This window comes from Scyliorhinus torazame, chromosome 1 (genome assembly GCF_047496885.1).
Source record: "Scyliorhinus torazame isolate Kashiwa2021f chromosome 1, sScyTor2.1, whole genome shotgun sequence".
Lineage (NCBI taxonomy): Eukaryota > Metazoa > Chordata > Chondrichthyes > Carcharhiniformes > Scyliorhinidae > Scyliorhinus > Scyliorhinus torazame.
The window spans coordinates 387,025,327-387,046,398 of record NC_092707.1 but is presented as its reverse complement, the minus strand read 5'-3'; the positions used below and the strand labels follow the sequence as shown (position 1 = coordinate 387,046,398).

Sequence of the window (21,072 nt, the reverse complement as noted above, 5' to 3'; positions counted from 1 at the left end):
CAATAAGTATCAAGAATTGCTATGGGCATTTTTTTCCGTACATCAATCGACAGTCTAAAATTATCCATGTCCAGTCCAGATAATCATTTTCTAAATGCTAACCATAACCTCAGGTGGAGTTTTCCTACAATGAAATTGAAATCAGTATATTACCCGGGTTCCAAAAAAGATCTCATTTAACACCATTTGTTTTTCTGTGTTCGTGTGATTTAAAAACAGTACTAATGTCAAAATTGGATACCATGGTTGATACAATAACAATGGGAGATCTTATTATGAAGGTATCCCTGTTCTCCTATAATGCTTCAGGATAAATGGCACAATTACACACAGGTACTTATGTCAGATGGCACCAGGCTCTTTTCTGAGCTTGTACAGGTCCCTGCGCTACTGTGGAGTAGCCATTTTGTTTATATGGTTAATGACAAATGATGCTGACTGGTTTCTAATGATCAAATCCCCACTTTTCCTTTTTAGAACTAACTGATGACTAGACTTTCCCACATAATTAGAAATACAATGTTCTATGATTTCCGAATACCAATTAATTGGTTGAGTCTGGGTGAATAATAAAAATGTGAATGACGTTATTAAGCACCTTGATCCTTTCCTCTGCTATGGTCTCCAGAGTGAAGGAATGGGACGCTAAAAAAAATACTGTCCTAAAACATTCAGTAAAAACAGTGGCCCTCTTCCTTAATATAAGTAAGCATTGTTGGAGACAAATCACGATTATTCCAATAACATATTTGATCCGAACAAGTAGACAGTTGATGAAAAGCATTGCGCTAATTAATCTGCCAAAATGATCTGTTAGCCCCTGATAGACTGCCAATTTACTGAACCCAAACATTCAAAGTGAACATATTTACTCTAATAGCATTTGCCTTACGGGCAACTAGCTAAAGAGTCAGCAAATATTTGCAATTATTTTTCTTGGTGCCCAAATTGAGAAACACATCTTCTATTTAGTTTGCTTACTCAGAAACCCTCTTTTAAGAAATCGAGGGAAGCCAATAGATCAATTGAATGGGAGCAGGTGGCTGGATTTTTTTAACCATTCAAAGGCAGGGTAATGTCCCCATCCAACAGTCAGGGTTATCTGTACATTTAAATCCCAGTGTCAAACATGACAAGGGGGATTTACAAACATTTATTTCTACATTTTGAATGCATTATGACACTTTCTCTAATGGAAAAAGTACTGTATTCATGTCAACACTTATACAATGATAATCAATACAATGATGGTCAACTTACCTTTGCATGACAGAGCCCAATGATGAATCACTGCTTTAAAACACATATACAACACTGCATCTAATGGTGGCATTTGAAGATGTGAGAACATTTTAAACTTACCTTTTAGAAAGTTGATGAGTCCTCTGCATGCCCCAGCGGTCACAAACTCTTCAAAGATGTGTTTTTTTTTAGCTTACAGAATGCACACCAACACCCGAAAATAAATGCATGAGGAAATACAAATGTTCCTGTGGTCCTCATAATGACCTCAGAAGAGGTGTGTTTGTTTTATGCCCAAGGCCTTCCCTGTCTGTAATAAGGCCACACAAAAATTGGGTGATATTGGGAAGGCAGAGGAAAATTGTTTTTCCAGCAAAAAATTCCCAAGTTCAGCATTTCATGATCCAATCTGCACCTCCATTCGGAGATGAAAAATCCATTCCAATCACTCTTTTTAATGCTCTCCACTAATGCTGCCAAACCCGGTGTATTTCCAGATTCTGCAGTATTCTGCTTTAGTTTAAATAAATTTAGCAACAAAAAAAGAAAAAATGTGAAGTGTGTTGTGAGTACAGTGTAACAAAAAAAGAAGTGATGGGAATTAAAATTATAGACAGGCTGTAAGAAAAGCTTCATGCATCATCCATTATCATGGTAACTTACCAAACAAAAATCTGAAGTCAGTGATCCAGCTTTCGTCATACTTAGTACAGTAGATCAGGTTGTGTCCTTGAAGGTACCCATTCCAGGTGCAAAATATAAAACCTTTCAACACAAAGGAGATTTCAACAGCACTTCCTCTGGTGAAACATCCATAAATCAATGTCCTAAAAAATAGAATTGAAAGTTAGTTTTTGACACTTTGATGACTTTATTTTACATTCATCAATATTTTAGATTTTGAAGAAATATTTTCATTTATCACCTTTGACAACCACTGGAAGCCCCCAGTGTATGCCTTGAGCCATCACAGGCAGGTTTCTCAAAATTGGGGCTGTTTAGCACAGGGCTAAAGAGCTGGCTTTTAAAGCAGACCATGGCAGGCCAGCAGCACGGGTTCAATTCCCGTACCAGCCTCCCCGAACAGGCACCGGAATGTGGCGATTAGGGCTTTTCACAGTAACTTCATTTGAAGCCTACTTGTGACAATAAGCGATTTTCATTTCATTTCATATCAAATTGAAGAAGTGAGAAAATTAAAAGGCAATTTTGATTAACCTGGCTGTGATGGCTCAAGACATACACTGGGGGCACCCAGTATGGGGGCACCCAGAAGTTAACACTGGGGGCTTCCAGTAGTTAACAAAGGGCAAAGGCAGCAAAGTAACAGGCACACAACACACTCCCAGAGCCCCACGCAAACTCCCTACTGGCTGCACTTTGTCTCCGAGCAGGTCATGTGGTCCATGGATCCCACCCCCCCTTAAAAAGGGGCACACTGCCACATCCCTCTCCCCCACAAATCCCTTACTACAGCTACCCAAAAAAACTATGTACTGAAGTTACAAATGTGATATGAATTAACAGAGGAAAGAGAGCCCTTCAATAAGTGAATTGGGCCAGAGACCTCCAGGACCTCCGTAGTCCTGCCACAAGTTCAGGACCCTTCTGGGCAATCGAATTGTCAACAGTTGGTGTCACCTCAGGAGGCACCACCTCAACGACAGGCAAGCTGGCTGCACCGGCCTCAATTCGAAGCTGGGTTGCCACCCCTCAACTTCGCAAGTGGTTGTATCTGTAAAATTTCAGATATTTCGACTAGTGTATTAATCAAACGTTTTATCCAGATGCCCTTATTTTCGAGATAAACAAAGAACAAAACAGGTTCACAGTTTAATGCAATTTTATTCACAATTTTCTCACTCAACAAAATATGACTCAGATTCACTGTTGAGCTCTAGGTATTACCCGCACTTAGTGAAGGAGGCTGGCCAGGCTACAATCACTCAATGTGGATATCTTCTCTGGACTTTGAAACCCAGGGTCCCTCCTTGCGATGGTTATGCATGGGGGACTCCCACTTATCAGATTTGTTCATTCCTTTATACTGGTCTGCGAGCATGGAGTCATAGGTACACGCCCACAACTGGCCATTGGGCTTGTTAATGGGAAAAACAGGATACTCTGTTTAGAGGGTGATTCAATCACGACCCATTGTCCTCTAAAACACCCTCGTCTGACCAGCTGACAGCCCATTATGGAGTCTGATGGCTTTTGTCTGTCCTTCATCCAGTTGCAAAGTTGATAACCAGTGACTGGAAATTCATTACATATTCATAGCATGAACATAGAACATAGAAAATACAGCACAGAACAGGCCCTTCGGCCCACGATGTTGTGCCGAACCTTTGTCCTAGATTAATCATAGATTATCATTGAATTTACAGTGCAGAAGGAGGTCATTCGGCCCTTTGAGTCTGCACCGGCTCTTGGAAAGAGCACCCTACCCAAACTCAACACATCCACCCAACACCAAGGGCAATTTGGACATTAAGGGCAATTTATCATTGGCCAATTCACCTAACCCGCACATCTTTGGACTGTGGGAGGAAACCGGAGCACCCGGAGGAAACCCACGCAGACACGGGGAGGACGTGCAGACTCCGCACAGACAGTGACCCAATCCGGAATCGAACCTGGGACCCTGGAGCTGTGAAGCAATTGTGCTATCCACAATGCTACCGTGCTGCCCTTGACAACAAATAAATCTACACTATATCATTTTACCGTAATCCATGTACCTATCCAATAGCTGCTTGAAGGTCCCTAATGTTTCCGACTCAACTACTTCCACAGGCAGTGCATTCCATGCCCACACTACTCTCTGGGTAAAGAACCTACCTCTGATATCCCTCCTATATCTTCCACCTTTCACCTTAAATTTATGTCCCCTTGTAATGGTTTGTTCCACCCGGGGAAAAAGTCTCTGACTGTCTACTCCATCTATTCCCCTGATCATCTTATAAATCTCTATCAAGTCGCCCCTCATCCTTCTCCATTCTAATGAGAAAAGGCCGAGCACCCTCAACCTTTCCTCGTAAGACCTACTCTCCATTCCAGGCAACATCCTGGTAAATCTTCTTTGCACCTTTTCCAAAGCTTCCACATCCTTCCTAAAATGAGGCGACCAAAACTGTACACAATACTCCAAATGTGGCCTTACCAAAGTTTTGTACAGCTGCATCATCACCTCACGGCTCTTAAATTCAATCCCTCTGTTAATGAACGCGAGCACACCATAGGCCTTCTTCACAGCTCTATCCACTTGAGTGGCAACTTTCAAAGATGTATGAACATAGACCCCAAGATCTCTCTGCTCCTCCACATTGCCAAGAACTCTACCGTTAACCCTGTATTCCGCATTCATATTTGTCCTTCCAAAATGGACAACCTCACACTTTTCAGGGTTAAACTCCATCTGCCACTTCTCAGCCCAGCTCTGCATCCTATCTATGTCTCTTTGCAGCCGACAACAGCCCTTACTATCCACAACTCCACCAATCTTTGTATCGTCTGCAAATTTACTGACCCACCCTTCAACTCCCTCATCCAAGTCATTAATGAAAATCACAAACAGCAGAGGACCCAGAACTGATCCCTGCGGTACGCCACTGGTAACTGGGATCCAGGCTGAATATTTGCCATCCACCACCACTCTCTGACTTCTATCGGTTAGCCAGTTCGTTATCCAACTGGCCAAATTTCCCACTATCCCATGCCTCCTTACTTTCTGCATAAGCCTACCATGGGGAACGTTATCAAATGCCTTACTAAAATCCATGTACACTACATCCACTGCTTTACCTTCATCCACATGCTTGGTCACCTCCTCAAAGAATTCAATAAGATTTGTAAGGCAAGACCTACCCCTCACAAATCCGTGCTGACTATCCCTAATCAAGCAGTGTCTTTCCAGATGCTCAGAAATCCTATCCTTCAGTACCCTTTCCATTACTTTGCCTACCACCGAAGTAAGACTAACTGGCCTGTAATTCCCAGGGTTATCCCTATTCCCATTTTTGAACAGGGGCACGACATTCGCCACTCTCCAATCCCCTGGTACCACCCCTGTTGACAGTGAGGACGAAAAGATCATTGCCAACGGCTCTGCAATTTCATCTCTTGCTTCCCATAGAATCCTTGGATATATCCCGTCAGGCCCGGGGGACTTGTCTATCCTCAAGTTTTTCAAAATGCCCAACACATCTTCCTTCCTAACAAGTATTTCCTCGAGCTTACCAATCTGTTTCACACTGTCCTCTCCAACAATATCGCCCCTCTCATTTGTAAATACAGAAGAAAAGTACTCGTTCAAGACCTCTCCTATCTCTTCAGACTCAATACACAATCTCCCGCTACTGTCCTTGATCGGACCTACCCTCGCTCTAGTCATTCTCATATTCCTCACATATGTGTAAAAGGCCTTGGGGTTTTCCTTGATCTTACCCGCCAAAGATTGTTCATGCCCTCTCTTAGCTCTCCTAATCCCTTTCTTCAGTTCCCTCCTGGCTATCTTGTATCCCTCCAATGCCCTGTCTGAACCTTGTTTCCTCAGCCTTACATAAGTCACCTTTTTCCTCTTAACAAGACATTCAACCTCTCTTGTCAACCATGGTTCCCTCACTCGACCATCTCTTCCCTGCCTGACAGGGACATACATATCAAGGACACGTAGCACCTGTTCCTTGAACAAGTTCCACATTTCACTTGTGTCCTTCCCTGCCAGCCTATGTTCCCAACTTATGCACTTCAATTCTTGTCTGACAACATCGTATTTACCCTTCCCCCAATTGTAAACCTTGCCCTGTTGCACGTACCTATCCCTCTCCATTACTAAAGTGAAAGTCACAGAATTGTGGTCACTATCTCCAAAATGCTCCCCCACTAACAAATCTATCACTTGCCCTGGTTCATTACCCAGTACTAAATCCAATATTGCCCCTCCTCTGGTCGGACAATCTACATACTGTGTTAGAAAAGCTTCCTGGACACACTGCACAAACACCACCCCATCCAAACTATTTGATCTAAAGAGTTTCCACTCAATATTTGGGAAGTTAAAGTCGCCCATGACTACTACCCTATGACTTCTGCACCTTTCCAAAATCTGTTTCCCAATCTGTTCCTCCACATCTCTGCTACTATTGGGGGGCCTATAGAAAACTCCTAACAAGGTGACTGCTCCTTTCCTATTTCTGACTTCAACCCATACTACCTCAATAGGGTGATACTCCTCGAACTGCCTTTCTGCAGCTGTTATACTATCTCTAATTAATAATGCCACCCCCCACCTCTTTTACCACCCTCCCTAATCTTATTGAAACATCTATAACCAGGGACCTCCAACAACCATTTCTGCCCCTCTTCTATCCAAGTTTCCGTGATGGCCACCACATCGTAGTCCCAAGTACTTGTCCCATGCCTTAAGTTCACCCACCTTATTCCTGATGCTCTTGCATTGAAGTATACACACTTCAACCCATCTCCGTGCCTGCAAGTACTCTCCTTTGTCAGTGTTCCCTTCCCCACTGCCTCATTACACGCTTTGGCGTCCTGAATATCGGCTACCTTAGTTGCTGGACTACAAATCCGGTTCCCATTCCCCTGCCAAATTAGTTTAAACCCTCCCGAAGAGTACTAGAAAACCTCCCTCCCAGGATATTGGTGCCCCTCTGGTTCAGATGCAACCCGTCCTGCTTGTACAGGTCCCAGAATGCGCTCCAATTATCCAAATACCTGAAGCCCTCCCTCCTACACCATTCCTGCAGCCACGTGTTCAACTGCACTCTCTCCCTATTCCTAGCCTCGCTATCACGTGGCACCGGCAACAAACCAGAGATGACAACTCTGTCTGTCCTGGCTTTTAACTTCCAGCCTAACTCCCTAAACTTGTTTATTACCTCCACACCCCTTTTCCTACCTATGTCGTTGGTACCAATGTGCACCACGACTTCTGGCTGCTCACCCTCCCCCTTAAGGATCCTGAAGACACGATCCGAGACATCCCTGGCCCTGGCACCCGGGAGGCAACATACCTTCCGGGAGTCTCGCTCGCGACCACAGAATCTCCTATCTATTCCCCTAACCATTGAATCTCCTACAACTATTGCTTTTCTATTCTCTCCCCTTCCCTTCTGAGCCCCAGAGCCAGACTCAGTGCCAGAGACCTGGCCGCTAGGGCCTTCCCCCGGTAGGTTATCCCCCCCAACAGCATCCAAAACGGTATACTTGTTTTGAAGGGGAACGGCCACGAGGGTTCCCTGCACTTTCTGCCTGTTTGTTTTTTTCCCCCTGACTGTAACCCAGCTATTCTTGTCCTGTACCTTGGGTGTGGTTACCTCCTTGTAACTCTTCTCAATCACCCCCTCTGCCTCCCGGATGATCCGAAGTTCATCCAGCTTCAGCTCCAGTTCCCTAACACGGTCTATGAGGAGCTGAAGTTGGGTGCACTTCCCGCAGGTATAGTCAGCGGGGACACCGGTGGTATCCCTCACCACCCACATCCTACAGGAGGAGCATGTAACTGGCCTAGCCTCCATCCCCTCTTACCTGACAGAATATAGCTGCCCTGTGGACTAACTAGATCTCCGCCCTCCGACCCTGCTCCCAGTCAGCTACACTTTCTGTAAACTCCTGGCTCTCTTCTCACTCTTTGCGGAAATGTCGGAAACAAAATGAAAGGAGCACCTTACTCCCTCCTCACCTAACTCCCTCGGTCACCAAACTCTCACTATCGCACTCAAATGCACCAAATTCAGCACTCCCTCGGTCACCAAACTCTCACTATCGCACTCAAATGCACCAAATTCAGCACTCCCTCGGTCACCAAACTCTCACTATCGCACTCAAATGCACCAAATTCAGCACTCCCTCGGTCACCAAACTCTCACTATCGCACTCAAATGCACCAAATTCAGCACTCCCTCGGTCACCAAACTCTCACTATCGCACTCAAATGCACCAAATTCAGCACTCCGTGCAAACAAAGTCTGCACTGTAGGGGATCACTTTTATACTGTGAATCTAGCCTCTGAAAACTGGCCTAATCCAATTAACTAATTAACAAGCTCCAGCTGCAAGTGCCTACAAGTAGAAGCCTGTTTAAAGCTTATTGAAAATTCACCTTCTTCTAAACCAAACAGCAACTTTTAAGTTAATTAACTAAATAAAAGAAAGACTAAACTTTAGATAAAAATGAAGCCTTATACTCCCTCGGTCACCAAACTCTCACTATCGCACTCAAATGCACCAAATTCAGCACTCAGTGCAAACATGGTCTTGTTCTTTTGTGTAAACGCGAGTGGGTAATCACAAAGTCCATATAGCAATAAATAATGAGTTTATGCGTTCAGTGCAGTACTCTTGCAGATGGCCAGTATCAATTCAGCTGTGGTCTCGTGGACATTTCTGATCCTGGCCTATATCTTCTCAGCCTGTTTCCAGTACCACAACATGCTTCCTGATGATCTGGTTGACATTGAGCATGTATGACACCGGGCCTACTGGGCCACAGCCTTTCCTGCTAATGAAGGTGGATCCGAAATGAAATTATGGACCAAAACCGTGTCTCCCACCCGGAATGGCCTATCTCTCCTCTGACTGCTGATTTTTCTGGATCGACGGCCATGAGCAGCTCAGCGGGACAAAAAAATTAGCCATCCACTGGCTTAGTGGTTTATCAGATGCCAGTAAAACGGGTAAAATTGTCCAAAACTATTGATTCAGGAAGCCCATGAATGGCAAACACTCGGCCCAACGCATCCTGTGTGGCCGCCAAGGTAGTGGTTTCCATCTCTTGAACCAAGAGCCACTTCTAGAGTGGGCATCCATTAGGACTGAAAACAGCTTGCGCATAAGAGAGCACCCGTATTTAACTTGAACCCATGTCCACCAGCGACCTGACCATTCCCAAGGATGAAGCATGGCAGACAGCAGCAAGGGTGGCACTGTTTCACCAATTCTTCAATGGCTTTATCTCTGCCTGGCCAACAGACGTAGCTGCGTGTTAGCATCTTCATTTTTGTCTGCCTTGGTGGGTACTATGCAGTTCTTGAAGGAGGGGTTTCCTGGCTGGAGGTGGAACAACTACTTGCGATCTCCACAGAATCACACCATCCTCACATGTCAACTCATCCTGACGAGTGAAGTCGGATCTCAGTTGTTCAGATTTCTTGTGGTGCCACCCAATCTGGATCATCCTTTTCATCTTTGCAAGTATGAGGTCTATTTGGGTCGGGTTTCAGATGCGTCCCGCAGACAGTCTAGGAAGTTCAAGGCCAGTATGATCTCCTGGGGTACTGGTGGTGGCAGAATGTTCTTAGGCATTGGCAGGTGACTTAATGCATCCGCATTGGCAATTTGCGTGCCAGGCTGGTAGCATAATTATAGATCAACAGCAAAACCCAACATAATACTCTCGTAAGGCTATGGACGGTAGGGCCGGTCTGCCCTTAATGGCCTAGCAGTGGCTTGTGGTCAATCACGATGTCAACCGCCAATCATACACATACTGGTGGAACTTCTTCACACCATATATAACCACTAAGCCCTCCTTTCTCAATCTGGGCATAGTTCTGTTCTGCTTCTGAAAGAGTCCTTGAGGCAAAGGCGATAATGCGCTCTGAACCATCTCTCATTTTGTAAGATAAAACTGGCCTCTAAAGGGACATCACATGCAAGTGTGATTGGTTTTACTGGGTCAAAATTCATCACCAAGTGGTTTGAGTACTGTAATTCTTGATTCACAACTTGGAAGGCTTCTTCTTGGGGTTCCCTCCACAGATTCTTCTTTAAAAGCTGGTGCAATGGTGCCAATGTTGTGGCTAAATTCGAAATGAACCTTCCATAATAATTTACCATACCGAGAAAGGATTTGAGCACGCTGACATTTTTGGGTGCAGGAGCATGTTGAATGGCCTTGACCTTTTCTTCCAGCGAATGCAACCCTATCACAGCATCACGAGATCCCAGATATGTCACTTCGGAGGCCTGGAAAGTACACTCAGTTTTAGTCAGACCCCTGCATCATAAAACTTCTTTAATACTTCCTCCCTCGAGACTGGCCATGTGTTCTTATGGTATAGTGCTGGTGACGAACACGTCATCAAGGTAGACCTTGCAAATTCTCCGGAGGAGATTTTCTATTGTATGCTGTAAGATAGTGCAGGCTGAAGTGATGCCAAACCATGGCACCTGCCAGCTCAGCATAGAAGTTCTCGATTCGTGGAATCAACCAGGGGAGCCTGATTTAGGGTTAGTTTATAGTCCCCACAAATTTTTGAAAGGGCACACGTGCCCTTACTGAAAACTGAACCGGCTTTATTATACCCAGCTTTTCCAATCTCTTTTGTTCTGAAGAACACGAGCGTCAGATCCGGATTGACATTGAAAGATGTCTTCATACCTTTAAGCACATCTTGATATCGGATGTTTTGAAAATTTCCATCCAATTGAGCCTAATCTTCTGTAACCAGTCTCTTCCCAACAGACTGGGCCTTTGCCCTTCCACAACCAAAGGCAGATTTGGCCCCCTTACATTTGTAGGTCACTGGTGTGTTGGTGGTTCCAAGGATCTTCAAAATTTCCCCGGTGTACATGAAAAGCCTGGCTGTAGTATTTTTCAAGCTTAAAGACTAGTGTTCCTGTGTGAAAACTTTGGAATGTCTGCTCCCCTACTACGGTCACTAAAGCCCCGATGTCGACTTCTATTTGAAAAGGTTTTTCATTTACCCTCGAGACAATTTCAAAATCGGAGCAGTCTTATTAAACTGCACTGCATTCAACTGATACATGCTCTTCTTCAGAGCTCTTCCCCATGGTGTTCAGTGGTGCTATGTATAGCTGCTGCTGTTTTTCTGTTTGCATTGGCATGCTTTGGCTCAGGCGGCAACATGCTTGCATGTGTCCCCATCGGTTTCATCCGAAGCACAAGAACTTCTGAACAAGATAGATCTCCTGTGGATGGTCTCCCCCGCGATGATAGTCCACCTCTGACTTGGTTTCCCGGTCCTTTGACTCTAGTCTGGTCACAAGGACTATGTATGGTTCTCCGCTGTGCCCGACGATCCTACCACAGATCTCTCAGCCATACACTTGGTTAACCTCCTCTTTGTTCACGCTTTGATGCTCAGTGGAACCATTCTCGGCGCACTGTCACTTGAGCTATCTCGATCGGGCACAGCGGAGAACCATACACAGTCCTTGTGACCAGACTAGAGTCAAAGGACAGGGAAACCAAGTCTAAACCTTGCCCCTCGCACCTTAAACCTATGCCCCCTAGTAATTGACCCCTCTACACTGGGAAAAAGCCTCTGACTATGCACTCTGTCTATGCCCCTCATAATTTTGTAGATGTCTATCAGGTCGCCCCCTCAACCTCCGTCGTTCCAGTGAGAACAAACTGAGTTTATTCAACCTATCCTCATAGTTAATGCCCTCCATACCAGGCAACATCCTGGTAAATCTCTTCTGCACCCTCTCTAAAGCCTCCACATCCTTCTGGTAGTGTGGCGACCAGAATTGAACACTATACTCCCAAGTGTGGCCTAACTAAGGTTCTATACAGCTGCAACATGACTTGCCAATTCTTATACTCAATGCTCCGGCCAATGAAGGCAAGCATGCCGTATGCCTTCTTGTCTACCTTCTCCACCTGTGTTGCCTGTGGACCTGTACACCTAGATCTCTCTGACTTTCAATACTCTTGAGGGTTCTACCATTCACTGTATATTCCCTACCTACATTAGACCTTCCAAAATGCATTACCTCACATTTGTCCGGATTAAACTCCATCTGCCATCGCTCCGCCCAAGTCTCCAAACAATCTAAATCCTGCTGTATCCTCTGACAGTCCTCATCGCTATCCGCAATTCCACCAACCTTTGGGTCATCTGCAAACTTACTAATCAGACCAGTTACATTTTCCTCCAAATCATTTATATATACTATGAACTGCAAAGGTCCCAGCACTGATCCCTGCGGAACACCACTAGTCACAGTCCTCCAATCAGAAAAGCACCCTTCCATTGCTACTCTCTGCCTTCTATGACCTAGCCAGTTCTGTATCCACCTTGCTAGCTCACCCCTGATCCTGTGTGACTTCACCGTTTGTACCTTGCCCCTCGCACCTTAAACCTATGCCCCCTAGTAATTGACCCCTCTACCCTGGGGAAAAGCCTCTGACTATCCACTCTGTCTATGTCCCTCATAATTTTGCAGACCTCTATCAGGTTGCCCCTCAACCTCCGTCGTTCCAGTGAGAACAAACTGACTTTATTCAACCGCTCCTCATAGCTAATGCCCTCCATACCAGGCAACATCCTGGTAAATCTCTTCTGCACCCTCTCTAAATTAAGCCTCCACATCCTTCTGGTAGTGTGGTGACCAGAATTGAACACTATACTCCAAGTGTGGCCTAACTAAGGTTCTATACAGCTGCAACATGACTTGCCAATTCTTATACTCAATGGCCCAGCCAATGAAGGCAAGCGTGCTGTATGCCTTCTTGACTACCTTCTCCACCTGTGTTGCCCCTTTCAGTGACCTATACACCTAGATCTCTCTGCCGGTCAATACTCTTGAGGGTTCTACCATTCACTGTATATCCCCTACCTGCATTAGACCTTCCAAAATGCATTACCTCACATTTGTCCGGATTAAACTCCATCTGCCATCTCTCCGTCCAAGTCTCCAAACTATCTAAATCCTGCTGTATCCTCTGACGGTCCTCATCGCTATCCGCAATTCCACCAATCTTTGGGTCGTCTGCAAACTTGCTAATCAGACCAGTTACATTTTCCTCCAAATATATACTATGAACTGCAAAGGTCCCAGCACTGATCCCTGCGGAACACCACTAGTCACAGTCCTCCAATCAGAAAAGCACCCTTGCATTGCTACTCTCTGCCTTCTATGACCTAGCCAGTTCTGTATCCATCTTGCCAGCTCATCCCTGATCCCATGTGACTTCACCTTTTGCACCAGTCTGCCATGAGGGACCTTGTCAAAGGCATTACTGAAGTCCATATCGACAACATCCACTGCCTTACTTGCATCAATCATCTTAATGACCTCCTCGAAAAACTCTATCAAGTTAGTGAGGCACGACCTCCCCTTCACAAAACCATGCTGCCTCTCGCTAATACATCCATTTGCTTCCAAATGGGAGTAGATCCTCTTTCGAAGAATTCTCTCCAGTAATTTCCCGACCACTGACGTAAGGCTCACCGGCCTGTCGTTCCCTGGATTTTCCTTGCTACCTTTCTTAAACAAAGGAACAACATTGGCTATTCTCCAGTCCTCCGGGACATCACCTGAATACAATGAGGATCCACAAATTTCTGTCAAGGCCTCAGCAATTTCCTCTCTAGCCTCCTTCAGTATTCTGGGGTAGATCCCATCAGGTCCTGGGGACTTAACCACCGTAATATTTTTCAAGATGCCCAACACCTCGTCTTTTTGGATCTCAATGTGACCCAGGCTATCTACACACCCTTTTCCAGACTCAACATCCACCAATGCCTCCACTTTGGTGAATACTGATGCAAAGTATTCATTTAGTACCTCGCCCATTTGCTCTGGCTCCATACATAGATTCCCTTGCCTGTCCTTCAGTGGGCCAACCCTTTTCCTGGCTACCCGCTTGCTTTTTATGTACGTGTAAAAAGCCTTGGGATTTTCCTTAACCCTATTTGCCAATGACTTTTTGTGACCCCTTTTAGCCCTCCTGACTCCTTGCTTAAGTTCCTTCCTACTTTCCTTATATTCCACACAGGCTTCGGCTGTTCCCAACCGTCTAGCCCTGACAAATGCCTCCTTTTTCTTTCTGACGAGGCCGAGAATATCTCTCGCTATCCAAGGTTCCCGAAATTTGCTGTATTTATCCTTTTTCCGCACAGGAACATGCCGGTCCTGAATTCCTTTCAACTGACATTTGAAAGCCTCCCACATGTCAGATGTTGATTTACCCTCAAACATCCGCCCCCAATCTAGGTTCTTCAGTTCCTGCCTAATATTGTTATAATTAGCCTTCCCCCAATTTAGCACATTCATCCTAGGACCACTCTTATCCTTGTCCACCAGTACTTTAAAACTGATTGAATTGTGGTCACTGATCACAAAATGCTCCCCTACTGAAACTTCTACCACCTGGCTGGGCTCATTCCCCAATACCAGGTCCATTATAGCCCCTTCCCTAGTTGGACTGTCTACATATTGTTTTAAGAAGCCCTCCTGGATGCTCCTTACAAACTCTGCCCCGTCTAAGCCCCTGGCACTAAGTGTGTCCCAGTCAATATTGGGAAAGTTAAAGTCTCCCATCACAACAACCCTGTTGCTTTTACTCCTTTCCAAAATCTGTCTACCTATCTGCTCCTCTATCTCCCGCTGGCTGTTGGGTGGCCTGTAGTAAACCCCCAACATTATGACTGCACCCTTCTTATTCCTGATCTCTACCCATATAGCCTTGCTGCCCTCCGAGGTGTCCATCTGCAGTACAGCTGTGATATTCTCACTAACCAGTAGTGCAACTCCTCCACCCCTTTTACATCCCCCTCTATCCTGCCTGAAACATCTAAATCCTGGAACGTTTAGCTGCCAATCCTGTCCTTCCCTCAACCAGGTCTCTGTAATGGCACCAACATCATAGTTCCAAGTACTAATCCAAGCTCTAAATTAATCTGTCTTACCCGTTATACTTCTTGCATTAAAACATATGCACTTCAGGCCACCAGTCCCGCTGTTTTCTGACATCTCCCTGTCTGCTCTTCCTCAGAGCCATACTGGCCCTATTCCGTAGTTCTCCCTCAAATGTTTTCACCTTCTGACCTATTGTTCCAGTACCAACCCCCATGCCATATTAGTTTAAACCTTCCCGTGTGACACCAGCAAACCTCGCGGCCAGGATATTTATGCCTCTCCAGTTTAGATGCAACCCGTCCTTCTTATCCAGGTCACACCTGCCCCGGAAGAGCTCCCAGTAGTCCAGATAATGGAAACCCTCCCTCCGACACCAACTGTTTAGCCACGTGTTTAGCTGCTCTATCTTCCTATTTCTAGCCTCATTGGCACGTGACACAGGGAGTAATCCTGAGATTACAACCCTAGAGGTCCTGTCTTTTAACTTTCTGCCTAGTTCCCTGAACTCCTGCTGCAGGACCTCATGCCCCTTCCTGCTTATGTCGGTAATACCAATATGTACAACGACCTCTGCCTGTTTACCCTCCCCCTTCAGGATGCCCGTTATCCGTTCGGAGACATCCTGGACCAGGGAGGCAACATACCATCCTGGAGTCTCTTTCACGTCCACAGAAGCGCCTATCTGTGCCCCGACTATTGAGTTCCTTATAACTATTGCTCTTCTGCGCTTTGACCCTCCCTGCTGAACATCAGAGCCAGCCGTGGTGCCACTGCTCTGGCTGCTGCTGTTTCCCCTGATAGGCTACTCCCCCAACAGTATCCAAAGCGGTATACCAGTTTGAGAGGGGGACAACCACAAGGGATTCCTGGACTGACTGCCTGCCCCTGCTGGTGGTCACGCATCTCTCTGCCTGCACCTTGGGTGTGACCACATCTCTAGAACTCTTATCTATGACGCTTTTCGCCACCTGCATGCTCCTAAGTGCATCCAATTGCTGCTCCAACTGAACCATGCGGTCTGTGAGGAGCTGCCATTGGTTACACTTGCTGCAGAGGTCGACCGGAACGCTGTAAGCTTCACAGATCTGCCACATCTCACAGTTGGAGCACTGCACCCCGCTGAGTGACATTTAAGCACTAATTAATTTAAAATAAACACTTGAATTATTGTTAGATTGAGATACAATTAACTAAATGGCCCTGACGCTAGATGATTTTTACTGTAAAATTAAATGCTAAATGCCAGCTCTGCCCTCAGGTTTAGTTACTCGACTATCTAGTTAATCAATTAGATTTTTTTGCAATATTATTTTTTTTTCAAATTTTAACAGATTCCCAACCAGCCAATCAGGTCACAGCTTTACTGTGATGTCACTTAGTTCCCCCCCCACACACAATTTGAAAAGGTCATAAAAATCACTTTCCTTCCCAGAATGCTCTCCGGTTCGCTCCCTGCAGATTAACAGTTACAGGCCAGAAGAAAGAGAAGTATCCTTTGGTAATTCATGTTAATTCGGATTCATGTTAAAGTGAAAACTTATTGGTAACTTGCTCTTTGGGGGTCAATTGGTTAATTGTTATTTTAGTTCCTCCATGGAGATTTTAACCCAAGGCAATAGCCCCCTTACTATTTACAATTTACTTCACACTGGCTATTCACTTCAAAGATCAACTGAACATCTTCACTCAGAGGGTAGTGGGAATCGGGAGTGCTACCTCCCAAATTGCTAAGGAGACCTGAAATTTTCAATTGAAAACCAAATTGAGATTGAAAGATTTTTTTTTGTTACGCAACAGTATTAAGGGATATGGGACGAAGGCAGATAATGACCCAGTCTGCTTTCCCTCATGGGACAGAAGAGCAGGAGAGTTCCCCTTGGAGTTGGCAGCCAATTCTTAACTCAATCGCACAGACAGTAAAGAAGGGGGACTATGTGGGAAAATGTATGGACAGCTACTGTACAGAGCCCGAACACCACTGGACGAGACCAGACGGAAATGGGAGGACAATGGGAGAAGTGGGGTGGGGACTCTGGAACGAAGCACTGACCAGGGCCTACTCCACCTCATTCTGCGCAAGGCTCTGTCTAATGCTGCTCAAAGTGGTGCACAGAGTGCACCTGACCAGAACCCGAATGAGCAGGTTCTTCCCAGAGGTAGAGGACAAATGTGAAAGGTGCCAGACGGGCCCGGCCAACCACACCAACATGTTCTGGGCTTGTCCCAAACTTGCGGGGTTCTGGACAACCTTCTCCGAAGCAATGTCCAAGGTTGTGGGGGTGAGGGTGAAGCCATGCCAAATTTTGGCAATCTTCAGGGTATCGGGGCAGCCAGAGCTACACATGGGGAAGAGGGCCGATGCCCTTGCTTTCGCTTCCCTAATTGCACGCCAGAGAATCCTGCTCGGCTGGCGATCAGCAGCACCACCCAAAGCTGCAGACTGGCTCGCTGACCTCTCGCAATTTCTTCACCTGGAGAAAATTAAGTGTGCCATCTGAGGATCAGAGGAAGGTTTCCTAAACATAGGGGGGCAGTTTGCCGGCCTGTTCCAGAACCTGTTCAACGCCAGCAACAATGAGTAAGATGGGGAAACGGGAAAGATAGAAAAGCGAGAAGAAAAAAAAAGAAAAATAAAGATGGGGGAGGGGGGGGGGACCATAGGAGCGCGCAACCCGGGGGTGGGGGGTGTGGGGTAGAGGTAGAGGAGACAAGGCTGGAGAGACACAAAAGGGAATAACATGGGAGGGAGGGAGGGGGGAACCCCCCCCCCCCAATCACAGGGGAAACGCAGCCTAAGTTGACAGGGGAAGAAAAGAAGGGGGGGGGATACCCTCCCTGACACATCGACCAGTGGGGACACAAGAGGGGGGGTGGGGCTTATACCAGTAAGAGTCAAGGGACGGCAGAATGTAAATAGGGTAAATTAAGGGAAGGACAAGACAAACTTTTCTGTATAATACAATGTACATAACTTCATAAATTTTGAAAATGCTAATAAAAGGATTTCAAAAAAATAATTATTAAATCGACATCTCCTGAATTCTGGTCACGATCACATTGCTATGTAAGAGCTTGGTGTTGGCAATTAGGCTGTTGCTTTTCCTACATTACAACTGCAACTACAATTCAAAAGTACTTATTTGTTGTAATGTATTTTGGGACATCATCAGGTCATGATACACAACTTATGACTTCCCAAGGCATGTCACAGAATACACCGGGCATCGCATACAGGGGACAGAGGCCCAGATCTTCCAGGAAGCGGCAATCATGATCAGATTTTTTTCTCCTGTCACACCGTCCCCTGACTCGTTGCTGTTCCACATTCCTTTCTGGGACTTCTTAGCCCAGCTTTACCAAAAATTCAGAGTGTAGCATCCCTCAGAGAGGTTGTCGTAACAGATCAGAGTCGGGAGAGGGAGGGAGGTGGTGGTGTGAAGTCAGGACTAGTTTCCATTTGGTAACTTTGAAAATCTTGTTTGAATGTTCCAGAGCGTGTGGGTGAATGTAGGGGGAGTGGTAAGGTGGATGAGGTACATGGGGGGGGGGGGGGGGGGGGGGCTGACAGGCAGAGTTCAACAAGAATGATTGGTATCATGGGGAGTGTCCCTGTAAGAAATGCTTGTGTCTCATCACATGGCTTCAGTGGTGTCATTGTCTGGGTGAAGCTGAGCTGTGGCTGTGAGTTTTACTTTTGCTTTGAGTTTTGGACTAGGGTTTTGAACTGCACAGGTTGAAAGTAGTGTTTTTTAAAAGCTGTTTCCAGACTGCTTGATAACTTAAAAGAGATAATTGCTTTCTGGAAGGAATTCAAACCTGCTGTTCTGGAAAGGGGAACAGAGTATCACTAACATGTCTTATACCAGTAAGAGTGCCGTGTGTTGGGGTTTTTGGTTTTACTTGGATTTTGTTATTGAATTGGAACAGTTAAGGGGCAATTCATTAAGGGTTATACATAGATTACTGTAGCTGTGTGGGGTCTTTATGTTTGTAGTTAATAAAAATTCTTACTGTGTGTGTTTATACAAATGTTAACTAAATTCGTAGAATAAAGCTTTTTTTTTTGATTAAAAGCGCCTAAGAACTCTGTTGAATAACACCGGAAAGGCAAGTTCTTGTGCTCATCGTAATCAAAATCCATAAACAGTTGTAGGTCAGATGAACTCCCATGATGTACTTTGGAATTTTCTAAACCCTGGCACATAACATTGGGGTGTCAGTTTTCAGGGTACCTGGGAGTTAGGCTAGGGCCAGAATTTTACACTCCCCCAGGAGGGTTCTGAGGTGTAGGGGAAAAGTGTGAAATTGCACGGCATTCTCTCCGGGTTCCTGCCCACCTCAACCCCACAGCATTTTTACCCTGGGACGAGAAACCTACCCTTCCCCCTATTGAGACTCTTACATGGCCATTAATTGGGTAGTGCCTCCCATCAGAAGCACCCTTGTGGCTGGGGCAACCCTCCCTTAAGGCCCAGTGACCTTCAGACCTCCCACCCCTTTGTGGGGGCAGAGGGTTTTTTTTGCTTAAAACTCTCTCAGTAACTATTCAGGCACGTCACTCACCACCCTGACTTGGAAATATATCGCTGTTGCTTCACTGTCGCTGGGGCAAAATCCTGAAACTCTTACCCCAGCAGCAGAGTGGGTGTACCTACGCCTCAAGGACTGCAGTGGTTCAAGAGGGCATCTCACCACCACTTTCTGAAGAGCAACTAGGGATGGGCAATAAATGCGACACCCGCATCCCGTAAATGAAGTTAAAAAAATATATGGATCTGTCCCAAGTCTCCGACTTGAACACAGAATTGGAGACTTTTCTGGAGGGTCCCAGGGAGCATGCCCATCAGCAGTCGAAACTTCCCAGACATAGTCCATCAGGACTTCCGCTGTTTCCCATGCTCATCTCCAGTTGTACTTCTGAGAATCCAGAAACTGGAACATTTAGGCCAGTATTGTAAATTCCAAGAACACAATGCCCGACAGAACCACTTTGGAGCCACTTATTGAATCCAGCTAGCCACTGATCCCAGTCACCCAGTTGCAATGGCAGGCAGGAGGATAACTAGGGGACTCAAACCAGAGACAAGAGGAAACATTTTTAATAGATAAGTAGCCAGTTGTTGTAATCTCGAATGCAGCAGAAAAAAAGAGTTGTAATGCTAACATTCAAAAGACAATCAGGTAACAACTTGGAGGGGAATAAAAAGTTACAGGTTATGGGGAAAGAACTGTGGATAGCTCAGCCAAAAGTGACCATTGTGGGCCGAATTGCACCTTTCTGTGCAGTTTAAATGCCAGCACTCACTCAACGGGTACAACTAATACATAGCAAAGCGAATTTACCTGTGAAAGTAGTGTCCACAGAAGAGGAAGAGCAGCAATTTGCTGCCCAAGTTATCCAGGCTACCTGACTGGTAGATTAACAGCACGGGCACAAGGAACGAAGGCAACTCCTGAACAAACCAACCAATTCTTGCCGGGATCAAGGTTTTAACGCTGGACAATTCCGCCCGGTATCTCCCATAAAGGACGACTCTATTTCGCCGATTATTCAAATAGAGAAGTGCCAGTATAATTAAGGCGCAGGACAGAAAAAGCACAGCGTTGCCGTTGCACTGCGCGCCCATCACTGAAAGAGTAATATCCTCGCTAAACCTGCAAATATACGCGACTGACTTTCCAGCAGGTCAAACTTCCAAAGATAAATAATTTTGTCTGGAACTTTTGACCGTATCGAGTTAATCAACTACAGTTGCAACCTTCAAACGGATGTATTTTCGGCGATTATAACAGAACGAAAACCCCTCCCATTGATTTCCGCCATGAATTGCAGATAAATGAACGTGCATTTGACACCTCACATGAGGGTTGGGCCAATCGAAGAAAGTGCTCGCAACGGGAGTTTGCTGAAATCCGCAGAGTCTGAAATGGAATTTAAATTTAAAGCCTTATGCTTTGCATTTCAGAAGTTGCACTCTCCCAGGAGCACCTTATACTTCAGCTGATAGTCGCTCCTGTTAATAGATTGCGCATTCTCAAACTGCAGCACTTGGGAAATCCTCATGGAATCATCCAGAAGACCCATTCGGCCCTTTGCGCATCTGCCAGATCTGTCTTTGAAAGACCTATCACGTTAGTCCTCGATCGAGCCCTCATGGGCGCAAAGCGACAATAACGTGCGTTCATTTTGGGGTT

General features: G+C 45.7%; 1 protein-coding gene across 6 annotated transcripts in view; it reads right to left on the bottom strand.

Annotated features, from left to right (window-relative positions):
• Positions 1–20,846, bottom strand: part of LOC140427209 (3-oxo-5-alpha-steroid 4-dehydrogenase 2-like) — a 52,718-nt gene extending 31,872 nt beyond the window's left edge. For 2 of the 6 annotated variants that reach the window (XM_072512829.1, XM_072512832.1), the window contains exons 1-2: positions 20,221–20,835; positions 1,906–2,069 (exon numbers count right to left, since the gene is read on the bottom strand). In XM_072512829.1, coding sequence (XP_072368930.1) covers positions 1,906–2,069; positions 20,221–20,504 — 448 coding nt within the window. In that variant the 5' untranslated portion in view covers positions 20,505–20,835. Of the gene's footprint in view, positions 1–1,905; positions 2,070–20,220 lie in introns of all 6 variants that reach the window. The other 4 variants (XM_072512822.1, XM_072512828.1, XM_072512842.1 and 1 more) reach the window with 3 other exon arrangements.
• Between the last annotated feature and the right edge of the window lie 226 nt (positions 20,847–21,072).